Source organism: Nomascus leucogenys, chromosome 13, assembly GCF_006542625.1.
Source record: "Nomascus leucogenys isolate Asia chromosome 13, Asia_NLE_v1, whole genome shotgun sequence".
NCBI classification, from domain to species: Eukaryota; Metazoa; Chordata; class Mammalia; order Primates; family Hylobatidae; genus Nomascus; species Nomascus leucogenys.
Genome location: NC_044393.1, coordinates 6,497,279 through 6,524,066, shown reverse-complemented (window position 1 = coordinate 6,524,066; position 26,788 = coordinate 6,497,279). Strand labels below are relative to the sequence as shown.

General features: G+C 47.2%; 1 protein-coding gene across 2 annotated transcripts in view; it reads right to left on the bottom strand.

Moving 5' to 3' along the window:
* Positions 1-15,823: 15,823 nt before the first annotated feature.
* The window catches only part of PMEPA1 (prostate transmembrane protein, androgen induced 1), a 61,016-nt gene continuing 50,051 nt past the window's right edge, over positions 15,824-26,788 (bottom strand). For both annotated transcript variants that reach the window (XM_003252978.3, XM_030825807.1), the window contains exons 3-4: positions 20,463-20,516; positions 15,824-20,029 (exon numbers count right to left, since the gene is read on the bottom strand). In XM_003252978.3, coding sequence (XP_003253026.2) covers positions 19,484-20,029; positions 20,463-20,516 — 600 coding nt within the window. In that variant the 3' untranslated portion in view covers positions 15,824-19,483. The remainder of the gene's footprint in view (positions 20,030-20,462; positions 20,517-26,788) is intronic.

Genomic DNA, 26,788 nt, shown 5'->3' with positions numbered 1-26,788 from the left:
TTGATGAGGTTCAAAAACCACAGTGGATTACCACTACACCTGCAGATCCTGTCTCAAAAAAGAAAGAAAGAAAAAAGAAAGTGAGTGTTGCAGGAGAACTTCCATTTTCAGCTCTGACATGCTAACAACTTAGAAGTCATCACTCTTAACCCTTACAACAAGAAAATCTGAACACTCTGAAAATCCATAACTTTTCTTTGACTCCTCAGAGAACTGAGGTCAGAGGGCAAACAGCCACCCTAAAATATGCAGAGATGACTCAACCCAGTGACTCCCAGCTGATATCTGTTTACCTAAGGAAGAAGATTTTGGAATAAATTGGTAGAAACACTTAACTGGTAATTTTGGTGAATCGTCAGAGGATGAGTGTGTGCTAGCATGAAAGTTAGTCCTGGCAGCTGCAGTCTTAGGGGGCCCCCACATTTTCATGGGATTCTAGGAATCCCTTCAGGTTTTTACAGTAAAGAAGTGAGAAAGATCCCCAGCTGGGCTGGCAATGGAAGGGAAAGAGTAGCCATTGCAATTCACCCATGGTGTCCTCCACAAAAATGTCCTGCTCTCCAGGGAAAAAGACTCCACCGGAGCCCTCAGCCTTCCTGTCTTACCTAAGCAGGGAGAGAAAAAGCTAAGCAACACTTGTGAAGGTCATGGCCCAGGAACAGCAGCACACTAAGTAACTCAGATTCAATCATAAGATTATAAAATACTTATCTTCTCCATACTCTACCACCACACCAATAGGGCTTCAGGAAAATAGGAGAGTTCACCCGGAAGAGCAGGAAGACACAGGCTGCCTTTGAGAAGGAATACTTAGGAGAGCCCTAAGCGAACAGGGATAATGAAAACAAGGACACTAGAGGAATTTGAAGTCTCTGGCACTACAGCTACAGAAAACATTAAATATAGCCCAACTCCTGGACAGAATAACATAAAACCTCACACTTAAGGCCTCTATGCCTCGATTCTTATTACCCAATACTTGATGTCTGGTTTTCAATAAAAAATTACCACACATGCTGAAATGCAAGAAAAAAACATAATCTGAAGAGACAAAACAAGCATCAGAACGAGACTCAGCAATGACACAGATTTTGGAATTATCAGGCAGAAAATTAAAATAACTATGATTAATATGGTAAGGGTTCTAATGGGAAAAAAAAGTAGTTGGGCAATGTAAGCAGAGAATAAAAATGCTAAGAAAGATGCAAAAGGAAATACTGGAAATAAAAAACACCATTAACTGAAATAATGAATGTCTTTGATGGGCTCATCAATAGAATGAATCCAGCAAAGGAAAGGAAGAGCTTGAAAATACATCAAGAGAAACTTCCCAATTGGAAAAGCAAACAGCAAAAAGAATGGAAGAAAACAGAATAGAAAATCCAATAACTGTGGGACAATTTCAAAAGATTTAATATATGGGTAACTGGAATACCAGAAGGAGATGAAAGAGAAAACAGACCAGAGGAGATACTTGAAGCAATAATGGCTGGGAATTCTCCAAAATTAATGACAGACACCAACTATTTGATCTTGGGAGTTCACAGAACATCAAGCAGGATAATCACCAAAACATCTACCTAGATATATTCAAAGTGACAAAAAACAAAGATAAAGAGAAAACAATGAAAGAAGCCAAAAGGGAAAAAAGCCCCATCTTACCTATAGAGGAACAAAAAAAATAATTACATCAGACTTCTTTTCAGAAACCATTCAAGCAAAAACAAAAACAAGAACAAAACAAAACAAAAAAACAAAACAAACAAAAAAATGAGTGGACTAAAATAGTTAAAGTGTCAAAAGAAAGCAACTACCAACTTAGAATTCTATATTCAGTTAAAATATCCTTCAAAATTAAGAGAAATAAAGACATTTTCATATAAACAAAAACTGGAGAAATTATCGCCAATAGACCTGCTTTGCAAAAAAATATTAAGTTCTTCAGGGAGAAAAAAATGATGTAGGTCAGAAACTCAGATTTACATAAAAAAATGGAAGGGCACTCAATAAAGTATAAGTGGAGATAAAATTAAATTTTATGTTTCTTATTTTGATGATTTAATAGATAATTGTTCAAAAGAACAATAGAAACAATTTATTCATTGATAATAACGTATGGAAAAGTGAAATGAATTACAGAAATGTTGTAAAGAACAGGAGGGAGGAATTGGAACTCTGTGTTGTGGACCGAATGTTTATGTTCCCCTAAAATTCTTATGTTGAATTGTTAATTCATAACGTGATAATATTTAAAGATGAGACTTTTGGGAAGTAATTAAGAGTTAGACTAGGTCGCGAGGGTGGGACTCTCATAATGGGATTAGTGGCCTTATAAAAAGAGGAAGATCTCTCTCTCTTTCTCTCTTTCTCTCTCCTCTCTCTCTCTCTTTCTTCGTCCCTCTGTCACTCCCTACCTCCCCACACACATGCACTGAGAAAAGTCCATGTGAGGCCACAACAAGAAGGTAAGTATCGGCAACACAAAGAGAAAGCCCTCACCAGGAACCCAATCAGCTGGCATTTTGATCTTAAACTTCCTAACTTCCAGAACTGTGAGAAAATAAATTTCTGTTGCTTCAGCCAGCGAGTCTATGGCATTTTGTTATGGCAGTCTGAGCAGACGGTTATAAAGACACTCTGTTACAAAATACATGCACTCTACATGAAGCAGTCCATTTTTAGAAATTGGACTAAGAATAATTGTAAATGTATATTGAAAACTCTAGAGCAACCACTAGATTTTTAAAAATGAAATATTGATTTGTTAAGAGAGGGGAGAAAAATGGAATCGTATAATGCTCCACTAAAGCCAAAGACATTAGAAAAATGGGAAGATAAAAAATGAAATAAGGAATAAGTACAACAAAGAGAAACAGCTACAAAGATGGAAGATATTCATCCAAATATATCAATAATCACTTTAAATGTGAATTGGGCTGAATATACCTGTTAAAAGACAGAGTGCCAGAATAGATTTTTAAAAAACAATATCCTTTTATATATTGTCTGCAGGAACCCACTTTAAATAAAAAACTTGAACAGGTTAAGAGTAAAAGAATAGACAGAGATATACTATACTAACACAAATCAAAAGAAAGTTGGAGTAGCTATGTTAATTTCACAAAGGCAGACTTCAAAACAAGGAAAGTTATCAGGAATAAAGAGGGATGTTATGTAATAATAAAGGGGTAGTTTTCCAAGGAGATACAACAATCCTAAACATGTATGAACCCAACACAGAACATAAAAATATTCAGGACAAAAACTGATAGAAATGAAATAAGAAGTAGAAAAACCTACTCCTACAGCTGGACTCTTCAACACCTCTCTTTAGTAATTGATGGATCAAGAAGGCAGAAAATCGGTAGGAATAGAAATGATCTGAACAGCAGTGTCAATCAACATGATGTAATTGACATTTATATAATACTCCATCTGACAGCAAATTACAGCATTCTTCTCAAGCTTACATAAAACTTTCACCAAAAGGGACCAAATTCTGGGCCATAAAACACATTTTAACACATTTAAAATAATATAGGAATCATACATAGTATGTTCTCAGACCACAATGGATTTAAACTCTATCAATAGTTATCAATATCTGGATGTAAACAACATAGATTTGGATAATAATTCCAAAAGACACAAGCCTGAATGCCATAATCCCAAATGTTGAAATCCCCAAAGATAAAAATCTCTAAAGTCTCAAATCCCAAAAATCCCAGTCACAGGATGATGGTTGCATCATATTAGGCAGAACCGTTACCTTGTTATTGTCTTTATTTAAAAATTAAGCATGGCTTAGGGAGATGTGTATATGGGAGCCAAACTGACCAGAGGTGAACTTTTAGACTTAATTTTAGGTGTTGATTTGACTGGATTGAGAAATAGTAGATTTACTAGAATCCTAGTAAAGCATTATTTTGGGTGTTGCTGTTTGATTGCCAGTATTGTTTCTGCCAAATCTGGGGTCTGTATGTAAGTGCATGTGAAACGGGCTTTTGCATGCCCAAAACAACACAGAAGTATGGCACAGAAGATAGGAAAATATCATCGGGAATGCTCATGTCAGTGTCTATTAAGTCATAGAATTTCAAAAAAAGTGGCACCATATAGAAAGTGAATGTGAACATCTTTTTGAGGACAGTCATGTGCTAAAAGGAAAAAAGCAGCTATTCATCATGATGCAAGACTTCAAAACATAGTTAATGACCATGAAAGCCAGCCAGTTCTATGGACTATCCCTATGGAACTACCCATAATCTATACCTGAAATACCTTTTACTTACATAAATTTTTTTAGGTTTTTAGGTTTTTCTCCTTTTTTTCTTTTTTGAGATGGGGTCTCACTCTGCCACCCAGGCTGGAGTGCAGTGGTGTGACTCCACTGCAGCCTTGACTTCCTGGCTCAAGCAATTCTCCTACCTCAGCCTCCAGAGTAGCTGGGAATACAGCCACACACCACTATGCCTGGTTGATTTTTAAATTTTTGTTTGTGGAGATGGAGTCTCCCTATGTTGCCCAGGCTGGTCTTGATCTCCTGGGCTCAAGCACTCCTCCCACCTCCACTTCTTAAAGTGCTGGGATTACAGGCATGAGCCACTGTGCCCAGCATTTTCTTTTTTCAAGTTTTTTTTCATTATTTTAAATTGTCAGCATTCGTTTTTACAATTCATTATGCTATGTATTTCACGTTTGAATCATTTCCAATACTGAAAATATAAATTTTATAGAGACTTTTAGGGAGCTCTAATTCATTTTATGCATTTTTTACAAATTTGACTCCATGAAAGTGCACTATCGCAATGTTGACTTTGTGTGTAAGCATTGTGCATGTATGGAAAAATGTTGAAACTGTCTCAATAAACGAAGAGATGTCCTTTTTGTACATCTGCATTTGTGAAAGACAACATTTCTTGAGATCTTGGCTCTTTGGGAAACTATATGCAATGGTTATCAATTGTGGGTTTTAACAGTCTCATCAGACTTAGATTGTCTGTCACAGTATTGCAGACAACCACGGTTAGAAAGCCGGTTGTGTACAATTAGCAACCATAGTGATACACGTTTATATGTTCCCTTTTTGCCCTATTTCTTTACGCAGTTTGTCTGCTCATAACTGTTATACCTATGTGGCTGTCTTTAGTATACCTGCTTGCAAAAATATGTGTTATTATTGCCTATTTTATTGTGTAAAGTGGCCTCTGAAGTGTTCTGTTATGTTTTTATGTTTCTCAATTTCCTCTTTAAAATTTCTTCTTTAAAATGTCTTTTAAATAAATTTTTTTTCAGAATTATATTTTTGAAATTTTGATCTTTTGGGATTATAAATTTTGGGATTTCAGACTTCGGTGACTTTTATCTTTTAAGATTTCAACATTCGCGACTGTGTCTTTGGCATTATGATTGGCTCTCAAACAACACATTCCTAAATAACCAATGAGTCAAAGAGGAAACGACAAGGAAAATTAGAAAATACTTTGAGATAAATGAAAGCATGAAACATACCAAAACTTGTAAGATGCAGCTAAAGCAGCACTTTAGCTTTTAGCTAAAACTTTTAGCACTAAAATGTAAAGATCAGCAAAGAAGAAAGATCTCAAATGAACAACCCAAGTCAACACCTGAAGAAACTAGAAAAAGGAGAGTAATTTGAGCCTAAAGCAAATAGATGTGAAAATAAAAATCGTAAAACAATTTTTAAAAAATCAACAAAACCAAACGCTGGTTCATTAAAAAAAATCAATAAAGTTAATAAACCTCTAGCTAGGCTAATCAAGAAAAAAGAGAGAAGACAAAAACTACCAGTATCTGAAATAAAAGAGGAGTCATCATTACTGATTCCATGGACATTGAAATGATAATAAAAAATATCAAAAATTGCTGGGCATGGTGGCTCACGCCTGCAATCTCAGCACTTTGAGAGGCTGAGACAGGTGGATCACTGGAAGCCAGGAGTTTGAAACCAGCCTGGCCAACATGATGAAACCCCATCTTTACTAAAAATACAAAAATTAGCCGGCTGTGGTGGTGCATGGAAGTGGAGGTTGCAGTGAGCTGAGATTGTGCCACTCTACTCCAGCCTGGGCAACAGAGCAAGACTCTGTCTCAGACAAACAAACAAACAAATTTAAAAAAACAAAACAAAAACAAATTCTAAACCTACAAATTTGGTGACTTAGGTGAAACAGACCAATTCCTTGAAAGATAGAAACTTCAAAAAACTCACACAAGAATAAGTAATCTGAATACCTATGTCAACAAATAATTTATCATTAATGACCTTCCAATAAAGAAAGCATAAAGCTCAGATGATTTTCTTTGGTGAATTTTGCCAAACATTTAAGGAAGAAATGATACAAATTTTCTACAATCTCTTCCAGAAAATAGAAACAGAGGAAACGTTATATAAATCATTCTATGAGGCTAGAATTACTCTATTAACAAAAGTTTATGAAAACTTCACAAGAGCTAAAAACTATGAAACAATATCTTTTTTGAAATAGGGCAAAAATCCTTAACTAAAGGATGGCAAATTGAATCCAACCATGTATAAAAAGAATTATACACCATAACCCAGTGGTATGCAAGACGGGTTTAACACTCAGAAAACCCAACATCATCCACACTAACAGGCTAAAGAGGAAAAATCATATGATCATATCAGTGATACAGAAAAAGTATTCGACAAAATCCATTATCCATTCTTGACAAAAGGCAGTAGGAATAAAGATGCCATAGACGGACTGTGTATCCCCAAATGTGTATGTAGAAATCTTAACTCTTAAGGTGATGGCATAAGATGGGCGCAGGAGGAAAGAGCCTTTATGATTGGGATTAGTGCCCTTATAAAAAAGGATTTCAGAGAGATCTCTCACTCCTTCCACCATGAGTTCCCAGCAAAATGACAGCTGTCTATGCACCGGGAAGCCCTCCCCAGACACTGAGTCTACCATGGCTTTGATCTTGGGCTATCCAGCCTCCAGAACTGTAAGAAATACAGTTGTGTTGTTTATAAGCCACCTAGCCTATGGCATTAATGTCATAGCAGCCCAAGTCAACTGAGACAAGAGGAGAACTGCTTCAGCTTAATAAAGAGCAGCTATACAAAGAACTTACCATTAACAGTATACATAATGGTGAGAAGCTGGATAACTTCCCTGCTAAAATTAGGAAGAAGGCAAGGATAGCCTTCTCACTAGTTCTGTTCAGTATTGTTCAACATTGTACTGAAAGGCCTAGGTAACTACCTAGGACAATAAGACAATAAAAGGAAATAAAATGTGTACAGATACAGAAGAAATAAATAAAACTGTTTTTGTTCATAGATGACATTATTGTCTACATAGAAAATCCTAAAGAATCAACAACAACAACAAAAAGTGTCTGCAACTAATAAGTAATAATAACAATGTTTTAGGGTATCAGGTTAATACAAAAGTTAATTATTTTCCTATATACCAGCAATGAACAATTAAAATTTGAAGTTAAAAATTAATATCACTCAAAACAGCACCAACCAAAAATGAAATACTCAGGTATAAATCTAGCAATATATAAGATCTATATGTCTAAAACTACAAAATCCTAATAAAAGAAATAACAGATCTAAATAAATGGATAGTCTGTGCTCATGAATTGGAAGATTCAATATTATTAATGAGTCAATTTTTCCCAACCTGATTCATAGAGTCAATACAATCGCAATAAAAATCCCAGCAAACTGTTTTGTAGATATTGACAAACTGATTCAAAATTTTATATTGAAAGGCAAAATATCTAAAATAGCCAAAACAATAATGAAGAAAAGAAAAAAGTTGGAGGGCTCACACTAACTTATCTGAAGACTTACTATAAAGCTGTATCAATCAAGATAGCATGGTATTGGCAAGAAAGTGGACAAATTGATTAGTGGAACAGAATAGAGTCCCAGAAAGAGACTACACAAATATAGTCAACTGATCTTTGATGAAGGAGCAAAGGAAATTCAATGTAGAGAGGAAAGCCCTTTTAAACAATTGGTCCTTTTAACAATTTTAACAATTGGAACTCTTGGATATCATGTGCAAAAACATCGACCTGGACGCAATGCTTGGGCTTTCCCAAAAATTCACTCAAAATGGATCCTGGACCTAAAACACAAAACCATAAAACCTTGAGAAGGAAACATGGGAAAAAATCTAGGTGACCTTTGGCTTGGTGGTGAGCTATCAGATATAACCCAAAAAGCATGATCCATGAAAGAAAAAATTGATAATTATTGATAAATTGGACTTTATTAGAATAAAAAAAAATCCTGATCTGTGAAAGACAATGTTAAGAGAATAAAAAGACAAGCCACAGATTGGGAGAAAATATCTGCAAAATACACATCAGATAAAGGACTTGTATCAAAAATATACAAAGAACTTGTGAAACTCGACAATAAGCAAACAAACAACCCAATTTAAAAATGGGCCAAAGATCTGAACAGATACCTCAACACAGAAGATATACAGATGGCAAAAAAGCATTTGAAAAGATGCTCAAAATCATTTGCCACTAGGGAATTTCAAATTAAAACAACAATAAGTTACCATCACACATCTATTAAAATAATTAAAATAAAAAGAAAACCTGACAATACCAATGCTGGCAAAAATATGGAGCAACAAGCATTCTCATTCTTGCTGGTGAGAATGCAAAATGGTACAGCTACTCTGGAAGATAGTTTGGTAGCTTCTGACAAGGCTAAACATAGTCTTACTGTGTAATCCAGCAATTGTGGTACTAGGTATTTACTCAGAGGATTTGAAACTTATGACCACAAAAAAGCCTGCATGTGAACATTGTAGCAACTCTGTTTGGAATTGCAAACTAGTGAATATGCAACAACAAAAATGTCGTTCAATAGGGGAATGGATAAACAGAACATGGTATATTGATACAATAGAATACTATCAGCAATGAAAGCAAATGAGCTATCATGGCACAAAAAGACATGGATGAATCATAAATGAATATTGCTAAGTGAAAGAAGCTAGTCTGAAAATGTTGCATATTGTATGATTCAATTACATGACATTCTGTAAAAGGCAAAATTACAGTGATAGTACAAAGATAAATGGTTGCCAGGGGATTAGGAGGATGGTAAAGGGGAGAAGAGATGCATTAGGTGAAAAATGGGAGATGTTTAGGCCAGTGAAACTATTCCATAACGATGAGGTAGGAGGCAGGACTTCACTCCAGAAGTGGGGCTGAGACACTAGGCCAACCTGAGGACTAGCTAAAACAGGGATGGGGTGGAAGCAGCTTTCCATGAGACACACCACCAGTGTGCCATGTCAGTTTACCATCACCATGGCAACACCTGGGAGTTACTGCCCCTTTCCATGACAATGACCTAACAACCCAAAAGTAACCACCCTTTTCCTAGAGATTTCTGTGTAAACCGCTCCTTAGTCTACACGTAACTAAAAGTAGGTATGATTACAACTGCAGAACTGCCCTGAGCTTCTACTGTCAGCACACTGCCTACAGGGTGGCCCTGCTCTGCAGGAGCAGTCATGGGGCTGTAACACTTTTAGAACTCTAACAGTGCTGCTTCAACAAAGCTGTTTTCATCTACCCTACCACTGACTCACCTTTGAATTCTTTCCTGGGCGAAGCCAAGAACCCTTGCAGGCTAAGCCCCACTTTGGGGTTTGCCTGCCCTACATCAATGATACCATAATGGTAGATTTATGACTCTATGCATTTGTCAAAATCCATAGAACTTTACAGAACAAGGAATGAATCTTGATGTATGTAATTTTTTTAAAGATTAGGAGATTGAGGGAATCTCAGGATGAAATTTACAATGTGACCAAACAATCTAACTGCATTACAAATGTAGGAAACAACCTCACTGAAAGGGAAAGGGTGCTAACCCAAGTAACTTTGGAAATGAGTGGAGTCTGTAAGACTAAAGATGAAAGGAACCATACATAAAAACTGGATGCTAGTTGATAAAATTATTTCCTATGACGATACCAGTTAACAATTCTGATACTGCTACCTAAGTACACTGGAACTGGATAATTAAATAAATGGATGATGAGTGATGGGACCCATGTTTCTCACTGCTGGGGTGAGAGATTGCAGATAAGTAAGGGGAGAAGGCTAGAATAATTCATGTGGTGACAGATTAGGATTGGATACAGCAGTATGAATTCATGTTTAGTTTAATTTAAATACAGATGGTTCCATATACAAATATTTATAAATATACGTATATACATGGGCTACTATACACACATATATTTCCTTGCTAAGTCAGCTGAAAGGGCCTAGAAACAATGGAACCCTATAATAGCATGAACACCTAGAGTTTGGAATGTCCTAGAGACTTGTTGAATGGTTTTGTCCAGAATGCTGATAGCGATATGGACAATAAAGTCCAGGCTGAGGTGGTCACAGATGGAGATGAGGAACTTGTTGGGAGGTGAAGCAAAGGTGACTCTTGTTATGCTTTAGCAAAGAGACTGGCAGCATTTTGCCCCTGCCCTACAGATTTGTGGAACTTTGAACTTAAGAGAGATGATTTAGGGTATCTGGCAGAAGAAATTTCTAAGTAGCAAAGTGGTCAAGAGGTGACTTGGGTGCTCTCAAAGGCATTCAGTTTTAAAAGGGAAACAAAACATAAAAGTTTGGAAAATTTGCAGCCTGACAATGCGATATAAAAGAAAATCCCATTTTCTGAGGACAAATTCAAGCTGGCCACAGAATTTGCATAAGTAATGAGGGGCTGAATGTTAATCACCAAGGCAGTGGTGATGGCAGTTCTTCCCATCATAGGCCCAGAGGCTTAGGAGGAAAAAATGGTTTAGCGGGCCAGTCCCAGGGTCCCTCTGTTGGGTGCAGTCTAGGGACTTGGTGCCCTGCATCCCAGCTGCTCCAGCCGTGACTAAAAGGGGACAAGGTACAGGTCGGGCTGTTGCTTCAAAAGGCAAAAGTCCCAAGCCTTGGCAGGGGTCAGGGGCAGAATGGTATGGTTTGCCTGTGTACCCACCCAAATCTCATCTTGAATTGTATCTCCCACAATTACTACAAGTCATGGGAGGAATCTGGTGGGAGGAAATTGAATCATGGAGGTGGGTCTTTCCCATGCTGTTCTTGTGATAGTGAGTAAGTCTTACAAGATCTGATGGTTTTAAAAACGGAAGTTTTGCTGCATAAGCTCTCTTCTCTTGTCTGCTGCCATGTGAGGTGTGCCTTTCACCTTCTGCCATGATTGTGAGGCCTCCCCAGTCCCATGGGACTGTAAGTCCAATAAACCTCTTTCTTTTGTAAATTGCCGAGTCTCTGGTATGTCTTTACCAGCAGTGCGAAAACAAACGAATACAGCAGAGATTGGCAAAGGTCAGATTGTAAATATTTTAGGCTTTGTACGTCTCATATGGCCTCTGTGGCAATTACTCAACTCTACCATTGCAGCACAAAAGCAGCCATAGGTGACCTGTAACTAAACTGGTTGTGGCTGTTTTCCAATAAAACTTTATTTACAAAAACAGGCAGCTGGGGATTTGGTGTATGGGCCAATGTTTGGTGACCCCTGGTCTAGAGAGATGACACAAACAGTCCAAGAGCCCAGCAGGGCCCTGACACTCCTTAGAGCATCTTGCTATGGAAATAATGCATTTTCTAGTCACTGAAATCCCTGTTTGCTTATTTTTTGTTACTTGAAGCCAGAAGCCCCCAGACAGATACAAGTGTGCCAGCTCCTGTTCCCACTCCTCCCCTGTTTCCTACTGGCTGCACTGGGGTGAGTGGGGGAGGCCAGGGGTGGACAGGCAGCTGGATGGTGCACATCTGTCTGCCCATGTCTGACTGCCTGTCCATGGGAAGATTTTGAGGAAATTGGATGAGGAAACAGCGTGGGTGGGAGAGAGCATCCCAACACTTCCAAGCCGGTGACACAGAAGGCAGGCTGAGTTCTCTGCCTTGGTTTCCATGTCTGAAGAATGGGGTGTTGTGAGAATGGAAGCAGTTGTGGAGTGCAGGCCTGGTCCCTCCTGGGAGCATGTGTTTATCCCCCATGGACAATGGACGTGAGTCGGGCCCTGACCTCAGGCAGTGCAGTGACCTTGGGGAGGAGCCATGAACGCCACAAGCAGTGCAGTGACTGCCTCAGTAGAGCCAGCACAGAGAAGCTGGGGGCATCCTGGAAGGCTTCCTGGAGAAGGTGTTGTCTGAACTGGGTCTGGGTCTGAATGACGTCAGGGCAATGTGGGGTTTGGGAGAAGGGGATCCCAGGCAGAAGAGGCAGCAGTGAGCACAGCCACAGGGAGAAAACGGTGTGTGTTGCTGGAGCATCTGGGAGACGCCAGAGAGAATGGGAAGGCTCTGCAGGGCCTTGAGAGCCTCGAGGGCATCTGGGCTTCCTCTTGAGGCCATGGGGGCCACGGAGGATCCTAAGCTTCCCCAGATTTGGGGCTCCCCCAGGAGGGAGGGAGGAAGGAAGGAGGCAATGGTAGGCATCTGGGTGGTGTGGGAGCCTGGCCCAGACCACACAGTGGGGATGTGGGGAGGGACGGGCACAAGCTAGTTAGGGGTGCTCTCTGCCCTGCAGCAGGTGGGTGGCATGGAAGGGAGGGAGAAGGGGCATCTGGGAGGAGCAGCGGGTGGGCAACAGGAGGCTCTGGTCAGGCAGACCACGGTCGCCACCAAGAGCAAGCTCAGGAAATTCCCTGTTGCCTCTGATGGATTCCAGACGTTTCTCAGGAGGTGCCCACTGCTATGTCTGGTGCTCGATGACAGATACGGAGGCGGCCAGACCAGGTGACTTGCTGGTTTTCAGGTAACTTCTGGTCAGGACGAGCAAGGATTGGACATGCCAGGGTGGCTCACGTACCCACGAAGAGGCCCCGAGGCCATCCCCAGGGCCGCCTCATTGACATGAGGCCTGTGAGGGGGAAGTGGGGGCCTCTGCCTGCCACCTGCAGCCAGTGCCAGCCCTCAGGTGTCCAGGCGAGGACGCATCTGTCTGGTCAACCTTATGTCCCTGTCAGTGGCCCCTGGCACACAGTGGGTGCACACTGCCCGCTCATCAGATGGACTTAAAGGTGCCCAAGCCCAGGTCCCTTCTTGTTATGCTCTGTGGTAACTGCGTGGTGCTCTGAAGCCACAGGAAGTGACATTTGTGATCATGCTGGGGCTGCTTGTCAGCCCACACTCATCACCCTTCCGGGCTGGTGTGCTGGAGAGTGGGGGGTCCTGCCTCCCCTTGCAGGGGTCACTTTGTCATATCGAGCAGCAGCTGTGCTAAGTCCCCTCCCAGCCTGGGCTCATGCACTGCCCAGTTCACCCTCTTGCCTCCTTTCCCTGTAAGGAAGGTGATCTCTTGATCTCTAAGCTGAAGATCCAGTCTTCTATAAACCACCCCCTTCCTCCAAAAATCCCACTCTCCTGCCCCTCACCTCACTGTGCTGTGGTTCCAGTTTGTGAGTCTGTCTCTAAAACCTGAAGGTGAGTCCTCGGAGGTCAGGGATTGCATCTGAGTGCTGGTACCTCCCAGCAGCTATCTCAGCCTGGCACCCAGTTGTGATAAAAGAAACGTAGTGGATGGAGTGAAAGATGAGACCTTCCAGGTGACAAGCTGTTGCCTTCAGAGAACTTAGCATTGAGCTTGGCACTTAGTAGGTGCTGAGTAAGCGTGGACTGCTCTGATTTTGATCTGTGTCTACTTAAGCTATGCTCAAGGATTGCGGGGGGTGGTCTCCTTCTTGATTAGAACCCGACTCCTCTCTCCAGCTGGGGAAGGCCGTCTATTCTGTCCTGACCACCTGAGGGACACAGTTCTGTCTCCAGGTCCAGCCCAGGACCTGCAAGCTGATCCGAAGGTTCAAGGGATTCAATTGTAATATGAAAGCCCCATGTAGATGTCCATGTTAATATGAAGAGTGACTAATCCTTGTGGGTGCCAGGCACCCTGCTGGGATGATGTTACAGGCATTATCTCATCAGAGACACCAAGTGCCAGCATCTCATGGTGCCCGCATCAACCCCATGCTAGGGACCGGGAGGCTGAGGGTCGGCAGGGGAATGACCCCTAGCAGGAGGCAGCTGGGTCACCATGTTTGGTCCTCTGCTCTCACCACGGAGGAGTTACAAGCTCTTTTGTTTTCTCTCCAATTCTTCGTAATATCTGAGGTTTTTCTCCACCAGAAAGGGCCCCGGGAAGGCAGGGGGTGCTGAGTGCTGTCCTGATCATGTGGGCTGCTGTCTTGGGCAGCATTCCTCAAAGCAGTGAGATGTTTCTAGGGCCCTGAGGTCCAGATGCTTAGGAAACCCTGGGGCTGAGGCCAAATGGTGTCCAATCCCTCATGGTGGTGGGGTCTTTGCCTCTTTATATTGGCTGATTAAACATAATCTTACTCAGACATTAAAGATGATTCAGTTGACACTGTGCAGGTCCACTTATATATAGATTGTTTCAATTAATGGATTGGAAAATATTTTGGAGGTTTACAGCAGTGGGAAAAAACTCAAAGATGAACATGTAGCCTAAAATATTATAAAATGTTAAAAAGGTATGTCATGAATGCATGAAATATATATATAGATACTAGTCTATTCATGTGGCAATCGACTGTTTATCAATCAGTAAGGCTCCCTGTGAACAGTAGGGCTATTAATAGTTAAGTTTTGGAGGAGGCAAAAATAATGCATGAGGCTGGCGTAGCGGCTCATGCCTGTAAGGCCAGCACTTTGAGGAGGCTGAGGGGTGTGGATCTCTTGAGCCCCGAAGTTCAAGACCAGCCTGGGCAACGTAGGGAGAACTCATCTCTACAAATAATAGACTAATAAAAAATTAGTCAGGCGTGGTGATGCACACACACCTAGTCCCAGCTACTCAGAAGACTGAGGCAGGAGGACCGCTTGATCCTGGGAGGTCGAGGCTGCAGTGAGCTATGATCATACCACTGCACTCCAGCCTAGGTGACAAGGTGAGATCCCCATCTCTAAAAAGAATTTTTTTACAAGTAACGCATGGATTTTTGACAGCAAGGGGGTTCAGTGTGCCTTGAACCCCTTGTTGTTCAAGGGCCAACTGTAGAAAAATAAATGAGACAGTTTCTGTAGTGGGTACTGCAGGTGCCCCCAGGTCCCGCTGGAACCCTTTAGGGAGTCTGTAGAGCCCTCCCCCTGTCTCCATGAGCATTGCTAGTTGCTGGCTTCTGGGAGGACAGTTCTGCAGCTTCTGAGACTCACTCCTCCATCTCGTGCACCAAGAGCCAGAGGGGTCTGGGACTCTACCTTTCCAGGGTCCAGAACCCCTGCAGGTCCCCTTGGGATCAAGTTGAGGCTGGAACGCTGTCCACAAGTGTCTCCCTTGCTCAGGTTCTCCCCCTCCTTGATCCTCTTCCCTGACTCCCTTAGCGGAAGCTCCCTGGGAGCACATCCTTAAAACGTCCTTAATCCCTTGCACACAAGGCCACGTCTCAGGGTTACTTCTGGAAGAACCCTACCTAAGACAGTTTTCTTTTCTTGCAGACCTTATCAGAGCTTTCGTCATGCTATGGTGAATAATGATTTCCCGAGGGAGGAAAAGTATGCAGTGTTTTGCAAAATTGTCTAACAACGACCACCCCCTTTACCAGAACCTGCCTGAGCTAGTGTTTTCACCGGGCTCCCTGAATGCTGTCTGAACTAATAAAACAGAAAGGTTGAACGAATTGTTCAAGGTTGCCCAGCAGCTCCGAGGGATTGCTTCACCTCCACTGAATGCACCCGGGTTTGTTGTAGAAAGGGGTGGGAAGTGAGAAGAGCCGCATTTGGCCAAAGAAGTGAAAAAGCCTCGTTCCAAAGAATTGTAAAATTTATTGTATAAGTATTGCAGCTTTTCAGAATGTCATCATTGCCACTAATGATTACTGATACACAACAAGCAGTTTCTTCAGGCCTGCGGATTGGCATCCAAATACAGAGTCTTACACAGCGGGGACGTGGGTGCGCGCCCCGCATGCCACGGAAAGCTTACATAAGTTTAACTTGAACAGAGCTTGGGAAATGGGGCTGCAAAGGAGAGCAGTTCCCACGCCAGGAACCAACGTGAAAGCATTGGAATCAGCACAACAGCCATGGAATCAGGCAGGCAGGGGAGGACGGGCTGTGTCCTTCTGAGCTCTATAGTACAGCAAGATTTCAAGCAGTTTCCAGAAAAACAACAACAACAACATTTTTTTTCCTTATCGTTGGGATATTTTATGGTTCTGGAAGCTTCGTGTTGCACATAGGAAAAAAAATTTCTCTGAAACGTACAATTCATAGGGACGACCAATGAGGATAGGGAATGAACCCGACTCTCCCCCAGCCCTGATTTTTGCTACATATGGGGTCCTTTTTCATTCTTTGCAAAAACACTGGGCTTTTTGAGAACACGGACGGTTCTTAGCACAATTCGCGAAATCTGTCTGCGTAGAACCGGGCTTTGCAGGGGAGATAATTTTCCTCCTCTGGAGGAAAGGTGGTGATTGACAGGCAGGGAGACAGTGACAAGGCTAGAGAAAGCCACACTCGGCCTTCTCTGAACCGGGATGGAACGGCAGACCCCTGAAATGAAGCTTGTCCCCCTCCAACCAGCCACTTCTGAGAACCCCCATCTAACTTCCTACTGGAAAAGAGGGCCTCCTCAGGGGCAGTCTAAGAGTTTTCAAAGATAACGTGACAACTACCATCTAGAGGAAAGGGTCCACCCTCAGCAGAGAAGCCGAGAGCTTAACTCTGGTCGTTTCCAGAGACAACCTGCTGGCTGTCATGGGATGTGCCCAGCCTTTGAGAGGCCACTACCCCATGAACTTCTGCCATCCACTGGGCATGAAGCCGAGGACACTGGGCTTCAACACTGGGTTGTCATGAGAGGGACAGGCTCTGTCCTCAAGCCGGCTGAGGGCAGCAACCGCTCTCCTCCCTTTTCTCATGCAAAGCCATTCCCACAAATCCAGACCATACCATGAAGCAACGAGACCCAAACAGTCTGGCTCAAGAGGATATGAGGACCGTCTCAGCCTGGCTTTGGGCTGACACCATGCACACACACAAGGTCCACTTCTAGGTTTTCAGGTTAGATAGGAGTCGTGCACAAACCTTGGCAAAAAAGGTTGGAGGAGCAGGAGGAGTAACCTCACCAAGCTAGGCACCTCCCCGGTGGAGAGAGGGTGAGGACGCGCAAGGATGATGGGGTGTCTGAAAAGCAGGAGCCCTTGGTGGACCCTGGGAGGGGATACCAGTCCCAGGTGAGTGAGGCACTGTCCGGGAACGTCCTCACCGAGCGACAGGAGTGTCACTGCTTCTTCAGTAAGGCACTAGAGACGCGTCACATAAAGGAAAGATACGTTTCAATCATCTTTACAAGTGCGTCCTTGCACCTTTCGGGATAACCTGTATTGATTTCTCTGCAGGACCTTTTCAAAGAATCCTCTTCAAGAGAGAAACAAATTTTAGGCTGACGACTTCACAGAGAGGCAGGTTCTGCTGTTGCCAACGAACAAGAACTTTCTACTAGGCTGGCGGCACGCAGAGCCCACGTCTGTCAGCTGCCACCTTCTTAAAGCACACATTTCACATGCATGGAGCTCGAGTGGCTAAAATTTCAAAACTGTGCTCAGGTTTTTGTTTTGGAAGTTATAAAAAAGTTGCTCACAAACAATAGTTATTGCCTTTTATATCTTTCTTTTATGTTAGTCTACTAGTCAGCATTCTGCCCAAAATGGAAAGCCACTCCCATGGGAAGGGAGGGGGTAGCAGCTGGGAGTCTGCCCTTCCAGCTGGGGGCCCTCCCACCCCCATGGGGAGGAAACACGTCGAGCTCCAGCCACCGGCCTCGGTGGGTCCCAAAGCCCCACCCCTCATGCTCTCCTCTGGTCACCTCTATTTACACTCACGTGCCCCTTCCTGCCCTTCACCTGCACGTCACCAGCAGGTCCCGCCAACCCCAGATCTATCTGGTGAAAACCTGGAGAACAAGAGCGGAGTCTAACAGAGATGTAAATGAAAACACAGATCAACAGAGACACCAGAACTGAAGCGTTGTTTCTGCGGGGAAAGGAGATGGAAAGGGGAACAGAGAAGGTGAAGAATTCTGCACCCGAAGCTCGGGTTGGTGTTTGCTCCACTGCTTTACTCATTTTAACCCTTTCACCTATCCTGGCAGAAACCACCTTATCATGTTGGGTTGTCTGTTCATTGGCCTCTCAAGTGAGAATTGATCCGTGAAGGGAAACAGACAGGAGGAGGTCAGATTGCGAATACCTGGGCCTTCCTAGGGTCCAGTGCGGCAGCTACCGCACCTGCCTTCACCGGTGAACCTTTAGCCAGCTGAACAACCACCAAAGCGCCCTGCAGAGACAAGTCATCGAGCCCTCTGGCGTGTCCCTGGTAGCCCGTGCACCAGCCGCTGCGGCTTGTGAGGGGCATCATGCTCCACCCCACGGGGACCTTCACAGTTGGAAAAAAGAAGAGGAAAAACTAATTCCTTCGGTAACAGTTTATTTTCATTTTTGGGAAAGGCAAAACCACTACCTGGAACTCGGTGCCTCCATGGTTAACTTTCCTATTTTGCTTGTGATTTAAAGGCTCTTCTGGGTCGGGGGGAAAAATGTGTCTCCTTCGGTAGGGAATGTATAACGTGGGGATAACCTGTCATTAGGCAGAAGCATCCACTCTGCAGGGACAGTGGCCCCTCAGGAAAGGCCACCGCTCCCGGCCAAGGCCTCTCTGCAGACTCCACGGGGGCTCACCCTCTGCCGTCAGGCGACTCTGAAATTCCGACATTTCTCCCTTAAAGTCTCAACAGACACAAGAGAAGTTTCCATCAAGCAAGCACTGACATATTTATATTAAAAAATAGTGCAAAATCTCAACATTTATATAAATAACTCTAAACCCCTGCTTTGTAATTTTTTTCTTTACAAGGTAATACACACTTTCTGACTTGGCACTCAAAAATTGCCATTTTTTCCTCTTCTAGTTCAGAAAACAACTTTTTTTTTTAATAGGCCTCTTCTAATACAAAAATACTCCTGCCCTCGCACATACAGTTTATCTTATCTTATATATATTTATATATATAATATTGCAGATCTTTAAACAAAGGTTTTGTGCAAATATGTCTTTAAAGTTAAGTGAAATTATCATAAACAAAAGAAAATAAGCATTCACGCACGCAGCTCAACTAGAAACAAGAAAGACTACTGTAGAAATTTTTTTTCTCTTTTGCCTTCAAGACACAGCTCAACAAAGAAACGTGGTTTTTTTTTCTTTTTTCTTTTTTTTGCAAGCTCTCTTAGCTTGTGCATTCAGACCAGACATCACATGTAAATATTTATACACAGGGAGGTGGGAGGGGAGGGCCACGCGATGCGTTGCTGCGCCCCCCGCCTTCCTCTCACTCCTCTTCTAAGAAGCGCGGAGTGTTCTGCCTTTTCACCTACGCAGCCCTAGCCCGGCCCCCCTGGGGACCCTAGAGGGGGTGTCCTTTCTGTTTATCCTTCTCTTTGCTCCAGATGGCTGCACTCTCTAGGGGCGCGATGTGTGTGTGGTGGAGCCGGGTCCCCTCCAGCAAGGAGGGCGGCCCACTGCTCTGCTGGTGCTGGAAGGAGGACCCCGGGTAGTGGCCGATGACCTCGCTGTAGGTGGGCGGCGGCCCCTCCATGCGCCCGCCGCTGCCGTAGCACGTGGCGCTGATGCCCGAGTTACTGCTGGGGGGGCAGGGGCCGCCCAGCCTGGCACTATCCATCAGGTCACTGTCGAAGATGGTTCTGTTTGGGGGTGCGCGCACCGACTCCCGGTTCAGTTCCAGCTGCTGCTCGGGGTCCCGAAGCTGGAGGGTGCAGGGGCCCTGGTAGGGTGGGGGCTCCTCCCCGTCCGACAGCGAGATGGTGGGGGGCAGGTCGATTTCGTGCTGCAGGTACGGATAGGTGGGCTGGAAGCGGTGGAAGCGGTCCCGCTGGGCGAAGGGCGGCACGGTCAGACGGTCGGTGGGCCGAGGCGGGGCGTAGACCTGCGGCTGGAGGAAGCAGAGCGGGAGTGAGGGAGGGCGGCTGTCTCAGGTGGGTCGTCCAGAAGCGATCCTGAGACTGGAGTTCTGCTGCATGTGACCTGGCTCTCCGGGGAAAGGGAGAGGGCGGCAGGGCTGGCGGGGGCAGGAGCCCAGAGCCTGATCCTGCGGGGGCCCTGGCCTGGGGGCAGCACTGCAGAGCTGCACCGCCCTCCTCGAAACAGTGGCAGCGTCCGTGCTCCCGTGTGCAGAGAGCAGAGAGCTGGGCTGCTCCCTCAGGGGCAGGGAGCAGATGATCTCCAGCGAGGAGGTTCCCAGCAGCAAGGGCACTGCAGAGAAGGGCGGAGGGGTGAGCCTTTAGCAGCCCACACTATTCCAGCCGCAGCGGGAGCAACCCAGCGTGGGGTGGGGGTGTTGGAGGGGAGGCCCAGGGAGGTCTCACCTCTGGGATTCCGTTGCCTGACACCGTGCTCTCCGAGGGCCACAGGCATCCTTCCTGCATAGGAGGAAACGTACAAGCAGGGTCAGTGGGGTGGGCAGGAGGGACAGCAAAGGCTCAACCCAGATTCGACTCTTAGGCCTTTACCCTGGAATCAGCTATTGAACCCACCCACCTCTCTGCATCCGCACCAGCTTCCCCAGCCCCTGGCCCTGGACGCTCTTCCAGGACGTGACCACAATCACCTCCTCACTGATCCTTGAGGCGCCCACTGCTGTCCCCTGAAAATCCAGCCTGACGCTTTCCAAAACATACACCCACTCGTGAGGCCCCCTTCTCAAAGCTGGCCGTAGCTTCCCGTGGGCCTTAGTGGCTTCTCACCAGGCTCAGCGTAGCCTCAGCCCCTCACCCCTGGCCCCACTCCCCTGGGCCTGGGCCCCCTGCTGGCTGTGTGACCTGCGGCAAGTTACTTAATTTCAATGCTGCAGTTTCTGTACCTGAATTATAGTTCTTGCGATTACAGTGCTTGCCTCATTGAGTTGTTCAAGCACTTGCTGAATTTGAACGTAAAAACCACCCGGAGCCCATGTGGCACTCAGGTAGCATGTGAATGTGCTGGGTGTCACCTCCACACTCCCACCAGCCACGCTGACCGGCCCCATGGGGCCTCAACAAGCTCAGCCAGAGCCCCAGGTCTTTCGCACGGCAGGCCAGGCTGCACGGCTGGCTCCTGTCCGCTTTCAGTTCCAGCGTCCCCTGCAGACCCTTGGAGACCAGCATCTAAAGGGCCTCTCCCGTGAACCTTGTCATCTGTTGATTCCCCTTCCAGCACCTGTCCTACCTTAATCATTGCTTCTATGCATTTATTTCTTTACAGTCTTTCTCTCCCTCGATCTGGTGAGCTCATCATTACTGATGTCCCAGTTCACAGGTGAAAGACAGGAGAGTTGAGGAAAGTGCCCAAGGCGGCTGCTCTGCCATAAAACAGCGATTCAATCTCTGGCAAAGGAGATGTGTGGTTCCACTGCGGAGCCAAGCTCTGGTCTGGGCGTAGGGACACAGCTGCCACTTCATGAAGCTTATGCCATCTGCTCTGAGATTACAGCAGGGGCCTGGACCTCCTCCCAGGAAAATGAGACCCCATGCCAGGACCAGTTCCTCTGAGTTTCCCCAAATGCCATGACGGTAAGCCCTGGGCCCAGGGAAAGGGATGTCTGTTACTTTTATAGCTTCATTGAAATATAGCTGATATGCAAATAAATGGACATATTCAAAGCATACAATTTGGTAAGTTCGGGCATATATTTATACCAAGAACCTCTCACCACAATCAAGATAATGAGTATGTCCATCACCTCAAAAGTTCCCTTGGGGAAGGTTTTTCGAGGGTTCCCAGGTAGGATACCGCTCACCTGCAGCCTGGGTAGAAACAGCCAGAGGGCAGTAATTTCCCACATGGCCACTAGGAGGCTCTGTGGCCCTCAAAACTGTCCCATCAGGACCGCTCCTACCCCTTAAGGAGGTCTTATCCTGCCTTGTCTCCTGATTTAAGGAATGGCTCTGACATTCTTCAAGTTGCAAAGTCAGATCCACGGGCTCATTCCTGACAGCTCCTCTCCCCACCACCCTTGTTCCACCCACCCTTGATCCCCTCTCACTTCTCCCTCTATTAGACAGTTCTATGCACCTCTCTCCCCAGCATCTGTGCCTAGCGGACAGCAAAGTCCTATGGAACCAGGGCCTCCACGTGCAGACAGTCCATCTGCAGCCTGCAAAAATGCAGATTCTGTAGCAGGAGGGCTGGCGAGGCTGCGTGTCTCACAATCTCCCAGAGGCTGCGAGTGCCGCTGGTCTTTGAGGTCCCTGAGGGGTCTCCCAGGGTCTCCTCCACTCTTGCCCTTCCCCAGGGTCCTTCATCCTCACAGAAGTGGGAACATCTCCCTCACACCCCCCACCCACACCCTGCCACTCCTCTGCTTAAACTCTCTGGGCCCCCCGCTGCCTCCAGGAGAGAAAGTTCCAACCCCTTACCGAAGCCCATGCCCCTGTAGATGTCCACGGCCGTAGTATAGCTGTTTCCTTTAACAAGTTTTCCTATCTGTATAGCGGGCTGATGACAGCGCCTGCAATGCACCATACAGTGTGTTCTGCAAGGTGCCCAGTGAACACAGACTCTCACGTCTTGCCTTTGGATGTGAGCCCATCCTGGGCCTGGACCAATAGCCCCTCTTTCCTCCCTTTCCTAAATAACTTTGACCTGCCCCTCAAGCCTCTGCCAAGGCGTGCTAACCCCGGAGCTCTCCGTTAGCCCCCCAGGTGGGTCAGGCACCTCCTCCCATCTCCTCCAGTCCCCTCCTGCACCACAGCCTTTGTCCCTCTGCCCCTGGTGGCCTATTCATGGGTCTCACTCGCCCTGCAGGAGCTGCTACCGTTTCCCCAGTGCCAGGCGCCGGCGTGCTGTGCAATCAGGGAGTGCTCAGGTTGCTACTCAAGTGTGAAAGTTGCTGAGTGACCCGTGCAAGTCACCTTTGTGGAATTAGGTCCCAAAGTGACCTGAGAAGTAGGGGGAGGGGGCCCAGCTTCAGAATTGTCTGGAACCTTCCCCAGCCTCTGGCTATGTCTGGCAGTCACCCCCAGGTGGAGGACAAGGACAGGTTCCGATCCTACAGCCACTGCTGACCAGCCCCCTGCTCCCTGCAGCCTCCAACCACTCCCAGGCTCCCAGGGCTCGGGGTGGACTCCTCTTCTTTGAAGTGGGCACACCCAGTCTGCCTGCGCCTTCCCCATTTAGACGCTTCTAGACCAAGGGTCTGAAAACTGTTTCCATAAAGAGCCAGAGAGTAAAATATTTTCTGCTTTGTGGGCCGGCAGGTCTCTGTCATACCACTGAACCCTGCTGCTACAGCCAAGCGCAGCTATGGGCAAAACGCACTCGAAAAGACTTCATTCACACTCGGAGAAGCCCTCATTGACAAAACTAGGCAGCCACAGTGAGCTGACGCTCACGCAGCTCCTCCCAGACCCCTCCAGTCTTAACACCACGAGGCCAGAACGCAGCTCCCCATTCTTCCCCTGGAGTCCCCAGGCACAATCTTCCCATCCCAGGGGACGGGATGGCCTTCTATCAAACTGCGAGGACTCAGAGATGTTTCTAAAGAATAAAAGATGATTCTGGCCAGGACACCGCCCAGCACAAGGGGCCTGGGGGAATTCGGTATCTTCTGAGGCCATGGGAGTGGACGCTAGGTCTTTGGCTCCCGCTGCTGGCAGATTGTCGCACACTGGCCTGGCCACAGTCTTGTCCCTGCCCCTGGGAAATGGACCCTTGGTGGGCTGGGTTCTCACGGGAGCAGGAGACCCACACTGAGGACTGATTTGGGGATAAAGATGACAAAGGGTCACCCCATCCAAGGCCTGAGTTCCTAGTCTGGGCAGGCCTTGGGCACAAAGACTGGGATTGCCTTTCTGGGTAAATCTGAGGTCTGTGCCACTCGGTGGCTGGGTGGTCACTGCAGTGATGTTCTGCATCATGTCCCGAATACCCTCAGAGCAGCGCCAGGGTGGAAGTGCCATCCCTGGCCGTGGGGCCTGCCTGCACTGGAGCCTCACTCTCAGAGGGCAGATCCTTGCCCAGTGTCACACAACAAGGAGGTGACAAGGCCAGGACCAGACCTCAGAGCTCAGGGTCTTACCTGAGATGGTGAGGCAGGTGGGTGAGGCACGAGCTCTTGTCTCCATACAGGCAAGAGGGGACCCCCAGGGTCACCCTGAAAAGGGGCCATGGTCCGATAGCCATGCCAGGGGCAGAGCATAGGTAGCCTGGGGGGATGTAAACTGGGCCCGGGACAGATAGGAGCTGTGTGTGGATCTCTATGGAAGGCCGCAGAGCCCAGGGACTCCTGTCTGGCAGGGGGTCCCCAGGGGAGCTGCCACATTCTGCTTTAGGCCTAGTGAGGCTCCACGTTTACCCAGCCAGGCATCCCGGGTGGCTGTGCAGGCGGCTGGGTAGACAGTGGGAGGAGACTTTCTATTGGCCGCAGGTGTGACGGAATCCTACCCCTTCCTGGCAGCAGGTTCCCAGGTGCCGTCTCCCGCTCCACAACAGTGAAGCCCCTGCAGTCGGCCTCTGGGTACCGTACACTCTTTACGAACTGCATCCTCCCCATGACCACGGGCCGCACAGGCCTAGCTTCAACCCACTGTGGAGATGCACACAGGCTCCCAGGGGCAAGGTGAGCCCAGCCTGGAGTGTGTGCCCTTCCAAGGCTGGTGCCTTCTGGAATGTCCAGGCGCCGTCACTCTCCCCAGCATCTGAGGGAGGACGGAATAGGCTGTGGGCTCTTCACACCAGCAGTGACAAGCAGTGTGGCCTCCGGCAAATGTTCCACCTCTCTCATCCCCAGTTTCTCCTCTGGAAAGTGGGGTGAACCCCTGAAGTCCCTGACAGCATCCCTGGGCAGATGTAACCAGTGGTAGCAACAGCGAATAAACACGTCGGGGCTTGAGAGCAGCAGGTCTGCAGCACGCCCTCCGGACAGCATGCCAGGACACACAGCGGGCCCCGGGTCTGGGGAGCCCGGCATTCCCATCAGAGGTCCCAGGGCTGATGCTCCTTGCCCTGGCAACCTGGTGACGCACTGAGGCTGGGGCCTGATGCAAGCAGAGGTGTCCAGACCTGCCAGGGACAGGCCTGCCGGCTAGGGACCGTGGCCAACAGGCTTCTCAGCTGACTTGGCTCAGCCCAGGGACTCTGGGCACCACCACCAACCCCAGGCGTCCCCAGAAGTGGGGAGGCCACACCCAGTGCTGCCTGTTCTGTGGGTCCTCCCCACACCTGGTGAGCCCCGGCTCAGAGACGCGCCGCAGCCCCGGGGCTGGCCACGTGCCACCTCCTCCCCGCAGTTCCCAGCCTGCTCTTTAAACAGCCGCTTCCTGCCCCACGTTGTTGAGTTACACATCCTGGGTGCAGAGATGGAAGCCATTAAGAGATTAACTCTGCGCCGCCCTTTGGTCCACCTGCTGAAGGATACCGAATGGCAGGGCTTCAGGCAGCCGACGTGGAGCCAGGAGTTCACCGTCAGAGGCAGGCAAGTTCCCACCGACCCGGATCTGCCCTGTTTGCCCCTGACTTTGTGGAGACTTGAAGGGGAAATTCTTGGGGTTTCCAGAACACCCACCAATGCTCATAACTCTGAGAGATCAACACCCAGGACTGTAACGGAGAGCAGGGTCCCTCCTGCAGGGCTCTGTCCTCCTCACACTCCCACGCCCACTTCACCTGGTCCTGCACAGCTCGGCCTCAAGAGCAGCTCGCCCCAACTTCCCAGCCACGGCCCTCGCCTTCCTTCATCCACGCACCTGCTCCTGTCTGCGCCCATCCAACTCACCAGCAGCACCCCCTGGGACTGGCTCACAGCCACTTCCCAAACGCAGGGAGAGTTTTGCGTACCCTGTGTGTGTGCTGGGTAGAGATCTGTCGGTGGATGGATGGATGGATGGATGGATGGATGTGCTTTTACAGCCAGCAGTGGCCAGACCCATGCTCTGTGCTAAAGCCCTGAATCTCTGGGGAGGTGGACGCGACTGTCAGCCCATTTTACACATGGGGGATCTGAAGCCCCATTGTGGGGATCAGGGACAGGTCTGAGAGCACGTGGCCAGTACTGGTGGAGATGGGATTAAACTCAGGCCCCGGGACCTGGTGTCCTGTTGCCTCTATGGCTGTCCATGGCATTGTGACCACATGACCAGATGTCAGCATAGCACGAGGACAGGGCCGCCACCTCCCTTTCGTCTGGGTCAGGGCTGCAGGACGGCAGGCACCTTTCCCACCACTACCCAGGTGGGTAAGTGCCAAATGCCGGCCCCTCATCTCCACCATCCTGTTGCATCAGGCCTCTGTGTAGACCCAGAATGCCCTCCTGTGCTGCCTGCCCCAGGTGCCTCCCTGCTTTCAGCCTCATCCCTCTAGGTCTGTCTCCACTCAGCCCCGAGAGATGTGGGTCAAGACGGAGGTCAGCTTGCGCTGCTTGTGAGCCCAGCCCTGCCTCCCCAGCCGAGAGTTCCTCGCAGAGGCTCCCCCAGGCCCCAGTGGTCGCATCTCCTGCATGGCGCTATCACCACCGGGCATCTCCTCATCTCCCTCCTGGAACGTCAGCTCCATGACAGCAAGGACCTGTGTGCTGCCCTCTCCCCGGGCCCCGCCCAGAGCCTGTGACCCGAGGCTGCTTGAAAGTCAGCTGAGTGCGTGAGTAGATCACGAAGCCTCTTCCCAGCCCAGCTCTTCATTCCCCACGTTCCTCCAGCATCTCTGAGGCCCACCTGGCGGG